This window comes from Channa argus, chromosome 9, assembly GCF_033026475.1.
Source record: "Channa argus isolate prfri chromosome 9, Channa argus male v1.0, whole genome shotgun sequence".
NCBI lineage: Eukaryota > Metazoa > Chordata > Actinopteri > Anabantiformes > Channidae > Channa > Channa argus.
The window spans coordinates 4,339,741-4,351,426 of NC_090205.1; the positions used below are offsets into that span (position 1 = coordinate 4,339,741).

The following is an 11,686-nucleotide window of genomic DNA, read 5'->3' on the forward strand; positions in this document are numbered from 1 at the left end:
AGTATTGCATGTTCGATACCGAGCCCCAGCTGTCACCACTGACAGTGCCAGTCACTGCCATCACGCCCGTCATCTGTCAATCCTTTCATCCACTTCCTCCCTGGCAGCAGTCAAAGGACTCTCTGTTTGGCTGGATCATCCAGATGGGGGCTCGCTGGGCTGCTGCACAGTCTGGATACAACCCGGCGAAAAATCGCCACCTCTGCTGCGACATACGTGAAATGAAACTGCTGACTTGAAATAGGGAGGCTCACATCAGCATCCTAGTGAGAAGCTCGTGAACCACTAAACCAACTAAAGTATCAGTCATCTGCTCCTTCAGATGTCTTCACCATCACAGAAAACCTCCTGCTGCCTGATTTCTGTTCAAGCTGAACGGGCTCGAAAGCAGTGGTGGAAAATGTCCTCAGGGCATTTTCTTTAAAAATAATAATAGTTAAAAAAACAACAACCTTACTACAGTGTAAAAATACCCCCTTACTAGTAAAACTTCGAGTACTGGAGTACATTTTGCACAAATGAGTGAAGACCTAGTGCCACTCAAGTACCTTAATACTACATTAAGACCAGCTTCAAAAATCCCAAACTATTCCTGTTTTACATTTAGTCACTGCATCCAAAGAGACTCACAAGTGGCGTGAAGCAATGAGATGCAGGTTCTCAAATTTGAGAGTTAGTGATTGTCCGTGACAGACAAGAATAAAAATAAAAAAAAGACGCCTGCAGGAATAAATAACGTCCCTAACAGAGGGGAGGATCCTTCAAGACAGAGTCAAATCACAGACATCACAGACAGACACTGCCTACTACAAGAGCACAGTGTGTTTCAAAAGCTCATCATATGATGCAGTAATTTAATTGGTTGGATTTAGTGGAGCAGAAAGTATCGTGCTGTACTTTAAGTAGTAGTTGCCCTGCAGCACTGCTTCCAGGAAAGGTGACACATAACCTGATGTGGAGAGGATCCGGCTCAGTGAATGTTAAGACATGAAAGGTGAAGAAGATCCTGCAAACACGATCTCTCACTCCACCTCCACCTCCACCCCACCCCAGGTCCTGTAACCTGCAACCTGAGCACAGGTGATGGTAGAAAGCACGTCACCATGATCCTGCTTGGTTGTCAGGAGGTGAGGAGTGTTTGGGCCCTAAAAGTTTGAGGTTGGCGTTTATGTTAATAACCATTGTTAATATAAGTGTTAATGATCATTATGACAAGGAGCTTGAACGCACAGCTCAAACGCGTCTGTCACCTTTCTCACCTGTCCGCACGTTTAAGAGTGTGGTTTGGCAGCTTCGAGCCCGGTCGAAGTTCCAAAAACCAGCGAGCAGGTGAAATTATGACGCGCCCGTTAAACGACGCGAGGTGACGGATCAGCACACGGCGGAGCCCCGAAACGCGCCGCTCCTGTCTCCTGCGTGCGCGTTAAAACCCCGTGGGGGCGCATGGAAGCTCTGTTCTGTGAGCCAGGCGGCACCAAAACGACACAGAGCTGGTGCTTGTGGCTACATATTTACTTCAGTTTCAAGAAGAGGATTCACTTGTTGAAACATTTGCCAGCAACATGAATAAATATCTACTCTGTTCTCACTACAGGCTTATTGCCCCTAGATGGTGGTTCTCAGGTACAATGGAGGCAAAACAAGTGACATCACCATGTCAGGTGGAGAGTTCTGTACCTTAATGATGCTGCTCCGGCGGGGTGCCGCCTTCGCCGACTCCAGGAGGACGGTGTCCTGGTCCTGGCCGCCCCCGGGAAGGATGACACCGCTTCGCCGCCCCCGGGACGCTCTCGGCGGGATGCAGTCTGTCGCTCCGTCGCCGCACAGCGCATCCCCACATCCATCACGGTCGGACATGTCGATGAGAAGGAGAAGGCTCGATTTGGGAGAAATGAAGAATTAATCAAGTCGTCGGATCTGACCCGAATAAAGTTTGTCTTGGCTGCGCGAGGGTGCCATCGAAAAGGAGCGTCTGGGTGTTAAAGCAGCGGCCCCGTCACTGATGCTTCTTAAATAGTGGACAGATTCTCATGGTCCCTCAGCAGCAGGCCTGATCTCCACACAAATGCCTCCCTGTTGAAATCAAAGCATCGCATGCAGGTACAGTATCGGCGTGGATGAAACCTGGACTGGTGCGCTCCCCTAAGACGCGCAACAAGTCCTCGCTGTCTCCGAGTTCTGCTTGTCTTCCGAGGCGGTTGTTGCACTCGAACCCCCAAAGCGTGCGAGAAACAGTCAAAGCGAGTTGGGTTTTTTTAAGGGGGGGGGGGGGGGGGGGGGGCTAAAAATGTTTGAAAACAACCCGGCGTTGGCTACCAGGTTGTCAAAGTGCAGAGAGGAGCGAAGTTGCGCTGCGGTTGTGGTCCAGAAAAGAGAAGGTCCGCTGAGCTCCTTCCTCTGACTGGACACAGCTACCACGGTCGCCTCGGTTGTACTCTGAGGAACAACAGCCGACTTTTGACGAGAATAGGAAACCAAACTGACAGTCGCGCCGCCCCCTCCCTGCTTCTCTGCCACACAGCTCCTCCCACACGCTGCACGGAAATGTGAGTGACGCGCGGAGCCGCCAATGCGCTCGGCCGCCGGGAGATTTGGAAGCGGTCAGAGGCTCTGGTTGGACCGTGGGAGCCCCCTTACCACATTTTCATTTAAGGAGCACTGGTAGCTGTTCGGGCTGTAAATCCAGTTTGAAACACGGGGAACACGACCACAAAATCAATCAAAGGATGTTTTTCTCCTCATTTGGTCCATTAATCAATTAGATAATTTCTCTGCAACTGTTGTTTTAGTTACAGATGCACCAAAAAGGCCAAACATTGTATTTGTTCAAGCTTCCCAAATGAGAAAATCTGCTGCTTTTCCTAGTCTCTGTTAGAATGTCTACTGTTTAACTTATTGTAATTTGTACAAAATAAAGTTCCTTGACAAAATACATAGATTGGCATGTCTCTAATTACATAAACCAAGCATTTTTTCGTTCATATCAAACAACATTATAAAGCATGAGACTGACGGATGTATCAGTGTACAAATGCAAAACGCGAAGCCTAAATGGAGACTTTGGGAACTTCTGACGAACAGCTCTGCACCTCAAAGCCAAATGATTTTTGGATCCAGGTAAACTTGTGTGTGTTTGAGGTGCATCTGACCTCTGCCCTTTTATTATCACCCGGGAGGAGTAGGAGTCAGAGTGACACGCAGAGCCGTAAATATTAGTATGGAGTTTGTGTGTGTGTGTGTGTGTGTGTGTGTGTGTGTGTGTCATAAAAATGAGATGCATTATTTCGCCCTGTGCGCTCTAAAGAGTCATTTGGGGACCTGTTACCACTTCATTGGATTTGTGTTTAGATAAAAAGTACAAATTCGCTTTTTAATTTGACAACTCGATTTCATGAGTTGTGTTGAAATAACAACGTTGGTAATTGCAGCAACCTCTTTTTGTTCGTCATGCACACTTACATTTCTGCATCGCATTCATCGATGTCAAAAGAAATTGAATTTAAAGGAAAAACAATTGCAGTTAAATCACGGTAACTTAATAAAACGAACTTGGTAACTCAATTTCGTTCGAGTGCAGCACTTTAAGTCCCCTGGTCCGTCCACTCAACACAAAACAAGTAGCGACTGTGCTGTACATGGCACGGAGATGTAAACAACACTTTCAAGGTGGAAATGATTTGAAATTATTTGACGTTCGGTTGTAGAATGTCTTACTGTCTACAGTTCTAGTGGAGTGATGGATTACAAAGCTAACAAACGTGATAGAATCTTTTGTCCTGGTTGCATTTAGCCACGTAAACCGACTGTCGTTGTGTCAGCAGATAAGGTTAATAAAGTGAAAACATAAATGCACTTGATTTTTGAAAGAAATGTTCATTTCCTCCGCGCAGTTTACTTTGTTGCAAATGACATTGTATTAACGTAAAAAGCTTGATGCGAACTTTTGCGGTAATTTTTTTCATTTTGTTTGTTTTGTTTTGTTTTTTTCTTTTTAGATTGCGGCTCAAGTGTGGCGTCCCAGCTCCTGCTGGGAAGGTGTTGCACAATCTGGATGCAGAGCAGCAACCGATGTACATTATCTGGATACTTACGGTGCACTGTGGTGTATCCAGCCATCATCTTGAACCACTTATCCTGTCACGGGGGGCCGGAGCCTTTCCCAGCTGAGCGAGAGGCAGCGTCTACCCTGGACAAGTCTAAAGTCTATGTCAGACAACCATTCACACCCACATTCACACCTACAGGTAATTCCGAGTCACCCGTGAAGCTAACATGCCCAGACAAGCATGGGCAGAACAAAGAAAGGCCACAGCGGCTCGGGATTCGAACAGAAGAACTTCTAGCTGTGAAGCAGCAGAGCTAACCACTCCACCACTGTTCTGTACCCGGAAGTGGGAATGTCCGAGTTCCCATTGGGGAATTTCAACTGGAACGCCGCCTAGAGTCTGATCTCTCGTTTGGAAAGTCGACTCTGATGTTGATGCTGGGAAGGAGCAATGTTCACAGTGTGAATAAACACAAAACTGGTTGAAATGTTATTAGTTTTGAATGTAAATAGACTCACCTCCCACTTTATTAGGCACACCTGTCCAATCTGATGACAACTGATACAGCAGCTCTCCAATGAGTCCTACAATACCACGTAGTAGAATATGCACTTTCCCGACAGTTTCAACTTAAAAACCGATGAATTATAAGCTCGTAAAAGTAGGATTAGACAAGTTGTAATACAGACCTCAAATACAGGCTCAAAATTAATCCGATAGTTGTTGAAACATTCCACTAGAAAATACCAATCACCTGATGATTGTTATTGCGGTGCTAAAAGAAAACTCATCAAAGTCAATTATCCTCTGGGAACCAGGAATGACTGTAGTAGCTCCAGAGGGAGGCAGGACATGGAGGCAGACAGAGAAGGGTGAAGTGTGGTCTGCAGAAAAGTTCCCAGGCTGGGAATTGAACCGTGGCTTTTTTGCAGTTTTGTGTAGAAACACTTCTATGTGGTGACTCCTGGAGGTACGCTGGTGGGCATCAACATAAAAATAATTCTATCAATATCTGCTTTTATAAAGTGAACAGTTATAGTTCACGTGAACGGATATGGAGAGGTGCTTCAGCTGTGACGGGGCTGTGGAGGGGAGGATTACACTGCTTTCATCTTTGTACTTATTGTCCCTATCTGAAACATTAGACTTTCATCCCACAAGGCCAGGATGAAGGTTAGCACGTCTTCAGAAGAGTTTATGTCCTAAATCCCACACGAACTGTGAGCCGTTTCTCATGTCGTGGAAACAGCTCGAAGGCAGCTGGGACTTGGCTTAAAAACTCGCCGCCTCCCCCGAATCACCCGAAATCTTTTTTTTTTGAAGTGGTTCCCGAGCGAGCAGATATGAGGGAGGTACGAGTATGTTTGCTTGGACCTTGAGCCACACAGCTGTGGAATGTGGTCAGCTGGTGAGGTCTATTAGCACAAGAAGCTCAGCAGTCTCACCTCAGCGTTAGTGTTTCTGAAAGCAGTGCTTGTTAGAGGGAAGACCGAAAATTACGCTGTTTTTCATTCAAGCTAAAGAATAGAATGTGAAGACGCAATGTCAAATGTCAGAATGTCAGACTCCCCTGTTGTATCCTGTAGTTATTTTATGTTATTTTAACCCTACTGCATTAATTCTGAGTGCAGCTATGATTTAGCAGGACAGCTTTTATATGAAAGGTGCCCCGTTATGTATTTATGAACAAAAAAAAAAAAAAATCCATTTGACATTTTGGGAAATGCACTAATTGAGTGAGATAAATGTACAGTATGATGGACCCAACTGTACATGAGTGGTCTGGGAAAGGAGGAACGGATTGTGCAGTTTGTCTGGTTTGATCCCAAGAAAGCACCAACCGCTGAAAGTTTTAATGCTGGACATTTGCTGGACTGGAGGCTGCGTAGCTAATTAATGCGTAAAGACCATCAGACGTGAGTCACGTTTTCAGGTCATGTGGTCATGTGGACAGATGGGAGTTTTAATGCTGTGGCTGATCAGTGTGAGCTATATTCCTTTACAGTCCTCGACTACTGGTTTCAAAATATCCTTCGGCGTGATAACAAAGCTGTGGCTGCTTCTATTCAAAATGGAGGTGCATTCACTTTCCTGTTTACTTCTTGGAGAATGCGATTTTTATTCCAGGCGTCAGTGACATTTAAATGCCACTTCACTGTGCTCGGCTGCAAAATGACAAAAAAAGGTTTTGAGATGAGGTGACAGTTAAATAAATGACGTCTGAAAAAAAAAAAAAAAGAAGAAAAAAAAAAAGGAATGCGACTGCTAAAACTCATGCCTTCATGCTACAGTGCCACCATGGTGTGAGAAGGTCAGAGCAAAGGCCTGACGACGACGATGATGATGATGATGTGTGCGTGTGTGTGTGTGTGGTGCATACTGTTCTCAGTTGGGTTTGTCTGCCAGTGCCCTCAGGACCTTGACAAAAACAAAAAAACCAATGCCGAGGAACAGGTCATCCTATTCTACAAACTCCTCTGTGTCAAGTAAACACATTAGTCCTCTCACAGTGCCTCACTTTGCTTTTGTGATTTTAACGGACAAAATATTACGGGGAGCTTTTCCTCGGTTTATTCTACCATTACTCACATAGACAGCTATAAAAAAAACATTCAGCGGTGAAGCACACGGCAGTGATCCACCACCTGGGTGGCTAATCCCCTCTTATCCCTTTTCATTGCCATACATTTGCACCAGTTGAGTGAAAGTTAAGCCTGGCAATCATTACTATAAATCATCCCGCCGGTGGTTTTCGACAATGGCCGCACATTTTGAGCAAAGGCCTCTGCAAATGGGGACATTTCTATCCGTGTTTGCAGCTGTCTCTGCGGATCCACCACACATCATCTCACACACACACACACTGTTCACATGCGAGTAAGTGGCAGGTGGGCCGAGGAGTGTCTGTGTGTGTGTTCCAGTGTTCAGGATGCTCCATGGGGAGCATATCGTACATAATGCATAATGTGTCGCAAACCTCTGTCTCTGCTTGCTGGGTCAGAGTGACAGCAACATCTTACACCCGACCATTTTTTTTCCATGTCATGATGACACCAAAGGCTGACAGACATGCTCCTATTGGTGCCATTAGTATAATAATAATAATAATGATAATAATGGCAAACGACTAGCTGACGAATCCACTGTTCTGTGTGTTTTCATTTTTGGCCTTTTTTCTGTTTCTTTCCAATCATTTTGTGATTTTTTTTTTTTAAACAAGAGACACACTGCTCTTTTTCAATAAACTCCAATAGTGTCAGACATTCTTATGGTCACATCTCACATCGTTTGTCAACTCTAAATCAGTGACATCATCAGCAGTCGTCAAAGGTAACTGCAGAACATCAAGAGGTGAATCACAAAGACTGCAGCTTTGCAGCAGCATCGTCGTGCAAATATTCAAATATTTTAACCAGAGATAAGAAAATCAACTTTATTTTATGTTTACAACATGGACCTTGAACAACATGACATCATACTTTTTAGAGTGTGTCCAGAGGACGAAAGTCCAAATATATCAAGTCTCCAGTGTTAAGAGAACAGCACACAAATAGGAACAATGTCTTAAATTACGTGTGTGTGTTATTTTTGTGCAACATATTAACCACGACCAGGCATCTGGTCTGACGTCTTCTGATTTTAAAAACCCTTTGCAGAGTTTAGTGCGTTTTCTCCAGCGAAACATGACACTGGTCAACACTAGATGGCGCCAGCTCCAAACAAATCAACACAGACAGCTGAGGCGACGGAGTGAATCACAGTGAATCGTTAGATTTTATGCACATATTTGTTTTAATACTTGTAACACAACCACGTGAGGGTCCATCGAATGTGTGACAATTAACATTTGCTTTCATTTGGAGCTTTTTCGTGTGCTCACTGCTCACATTACCATAGACCAAAGCTACTGTTAAAACTCCAGAAACCGCGACTTTTGGCTTGTTCCTATGTTTATAGAACAGCTGATCAACTTCCCCCATATTGTTTCACAAACCATTGACAAGTGTAGTTTAGTAATTAGATATTTTAGTACAGATATTTAAACAACTGCACATTAGCTATTTTTTTCCTGCTTGTAATCAATTACCATTAAAGGACCAGTCACACTGTGGGGATGCTATAAGATTATACATATATATTATATAATCATTATATATAATTATTAAATGATGGCTACAAACCTCTAAACTGAAGACAAATGACATTCAGTGGCTTTAGGAAGACAGACCCCTCACCTTTGCACACTTTTCTGGGTTGTAGGCTTCATTGTAAACTGATACATTTTGTGCTAAAAGTGCAGGACAAAAATAAAAAAGACACAAATTAAACCAACTCTGATCTAATCGTGATGTCATACACAACATTAGGGGGAAAACGTTTCCTGATTGCAGGTCATTGTACGGGTTTGCTGTATAAACTCTCCTCCTCCTTCCACAACTCTGGTCTGTGTTTAGTGAACACGGGGCTCCGGGTTTCCTTCCCAGCGCGTCTCGGCCCGGGTGGAGCTTCTAAATGATAGTGGTTTCCTGCCGAAGCCTCAGTCAAATTTAAAGCACGTGGGGTTATTTCTGAGACATACTTTACTTCCAGCATGGGCTTGAGCTTGTTTCTGCTTTGCTAAGTGTAAAACATGAACATATAGAAATTTAGCCTTTATTTGCTATATAACACTTAATACATTTATGAGAACACACTATATTATTTATAACTCCAGCTCCATACATAACAACAATTACAACCTCACATGAAGACATATGTTACATTAATATACACACAAACACTGCGTATAAATGCTAAACCGCGCCAAAGCTTAAACTGGAGACTGCAGGTGTTTGTGCTGAGCAGGCGACAAGAAAACTAATAAATATACATAAGCAGAGTTTACAAGCAGTAAATATATTTTTAGGACTTCCAATGCTTCCTTGCTCCCCTCCAATAGTTCCTCTCATCCATGTAGCTGCTTCCTTCCTTCCTTTCATTCACTCAGACAAAAGACTAGTAAATGTGGCAGATATCATCACACCGGAAAACGTGTGTGTGTATGTGTGTGTGTGACAGCACCTGGCAGCGGTTTCGGTATGATGACATGCAGCTGGTGTTACTGGCTCGAAGCCTCAGCTGCCACTTGGGCTTCACTGTGTACGTACTGATATCTCTGTGGGGACCGATTTTAGTTTAAAAGCATTGTATTGAGGACACTTCTAGGTAATGAGGACATTTCGGTTGTTCAAAAGACTTCGTGAAGGTTCGAGTTGTTTTTAGGATAAGGGTTGGGGTCAGTTAGCCGTTAAGTCATAATGCTTAAGGTTTGGATTAGGGGCTGGGGAGTCGACAAAGGTCCTCACAAGAGTAGAAAAAGGTTTTCAAATGTGAGGACGACTTCTCTTATTTAATATTTTCACATGCGTTAGGATTTAATGATGTTATCTCAGTGTTGTTTACCTTTATCCGTTGTAAGAAACCCAATTTTATTCGGCCACCTTCCTAAAGTTTGTGTTCCATCCACTCTTTATCTGTCACCACTTATCACGTTCAAGGTCACGGGGGGCTGGAGCCCCCCACCGAAAGGTCAGAGGACCCATGGACCACAAACGTCTTAAGTTAATGTTCATATTTCTTGGGAAAAATAGCGAAGTAAACGACACACAATGACCTCTAAAAAGCAAAAATGCAGACTGGTTAAAATATGATCGACTATGCAAAAGCGACCATGAAATGGCTGTAAGCAAAGCAAAAGAAAAAACAAAAAGCCAAATAACTAAATCCAGACAAAAGACAGAGTAAACATTGACTAAACAGGGACACAAAATGACAAACAGGAGGCTTAAAGTGATTACAAATAGACACTAAAGTAGTGGAAACAAACACATAAATAAACAGAAATGTGCACAGAACGACTGAAAAAACAAACACAACAATAACAAAAAAACAGACACGAAATATCTAAGATAGACGACACATCGACTAAATGTACACAATGATTGTAAATAGACCCAAATTAACAAAATAACCCAGAACCACTAAAAACAGAAACAGAATGACTGAACAAACAAAGTAACTGAAACGAGACACGAAATGAACTGAAGTTTGAGCCACAGTGACTTAGAAAACAGACTGAAAAAGAAACAGAACGACTGAAAAATGACTCCCTGCCTTCTGCATCTGCACCCGACTAAAAACCCAAACATTACACTTTTACGTGTTGATGAACCAAAAACAATGGAAGCACCAACACTTTTATGTTTGTATTTCCTTTCCCTAGTGAGAGACTTGAGCTGAGGTGGGGACTTCTGTCCACCAGGCCCCAACTCTCTAATGGTCTGAGTGATAGGAAGCAGAGAGTGACTGAGGTCAGAGGTCGGCAGTATTAAGGGGAGAGTGCAGGGAACCCAGACTAGACCTCACGTTTGATGCCACATGTTGCTCGTGCTCCAGATGTTGTTACACAGTCGTTCAGTGACATAAGAACATGAAGTGTGTCCACCTCAAGGATGGACTAGGACATAAAGGGCCCCCAGATACAGACCCAGGGCTGACAAAGGTGGCATGTTCAAACTAATGTAAGCAGTGCAAGAACGTGTGTTGGAAACAAATTCTGATCCTCCAGCAGCTGTTTCTTTAAATGTAAATGTCCCCGTTACAACTGAGTGCAAATGTGTTTTCCAGTTCCACGGCTTGTAAACAGGAAGCGCGTCCACGCCGCAAAGTCCTTCGGGCGCGAAGGACTCATGTGGCACCAAGTTTTCCAGTTACAAGGCTCCTCCCTCTGGGACGGACCAAGTCCAAATTATCCCTGCGAGACTTTGTGGATGTTTCATTTCATCGGCGGCGTCCTCCGTTAGTAAAGTTCAGCTTAAGTAAACGCATAACGAGGGGCAGGTTCTGCAGCTGCAACTTCGTCCTGCACTGAGAAACTTCCCAACATCAAGTGAACCACCAGTACTGGCCAAGGGACCGGAAGTTGTGCAGAACATTCTTCAAAATAAAGGCCTAAGTGAAGTGAACGTGACAAGGTCCTGAAATTAGGATCAGTATTTTTTTTTTCTGTGACCGAATAAAATATTTGAAGACTAAGTTGTTGTTGAACTATTTTCTGTGCGTGAACAAACTGACTGGTCGGTTTGGCTCTAAAGAGAAACCAGTTCACATTAAACCAGGTATTGAGAACTCAAGTCACAAACAGATAGGATGTGGGATGGACAAGTGAATTGGCCTGCTGGGGCCAGGGTGAGGGGCCCGGGGCATCAGGGGGGCCTCAAACCATCAAAGTGTGATGCAAAATGTTCTCAAAGTGACACAACATTTCCACAAATGCAGAGAAACAACACAATGTTTTGCCAAATGAGCACAAGCAAACGCACAAATGACCAAAAGGTGGAAAAAAGAGCACAGAGATGCAAACTACAAGCAGCTTTAAAGATACGAGACAAGTGCATAATGTCATGAAAAGACATAAATAACAGTAAAGACCAAACCCATCAACCAAAACCATCCAAAAACGAAGTAGCAATGGGCACAATGATGCAAAACCATCATACAGAGAGGAATTTTATTTTGAAAATTGCAAAGGAAGTGGCATTGTGTTGTCGCGCGTGTCTGTGGAGGAAACTTTTCTCCAGGGGGAGCGCTCCTCCTCCTCC

At 43.8% G+C, this 11,686-nt stretch overlaps 1 protein-coding gene across 2 annotated transcripts in view; it reads right to left on the reverse strand.

Moving 5' to 3' along the window:
• Nucleotides 1-2,713, reverse strand: part of plcl1 (phospholipase C like 1) — a 64,625-nt gene extending 61,912 nt beyond the window's left edge. Inside the window, exon 1 of one of the 2 annotated variants that reach the window (XM_067515561.1) lies at nt 1,678-2,713. In XM_067515561.1, the coding sequence (XP_067371662.1) occupies nt 1,678-1,857 (180 nt within the window). In that variant the 5' untranslated portion in view covers nt 1,858-2,713. The remainder of the gene's footprint in view (nt 1-1,677) is intronic. The other variant, XM_067515560.1, reaches the window with a different exon arrangement.
• Between the last annotated feature and the right edge of the window lie 8,973 nt (nt 2,714-11,686).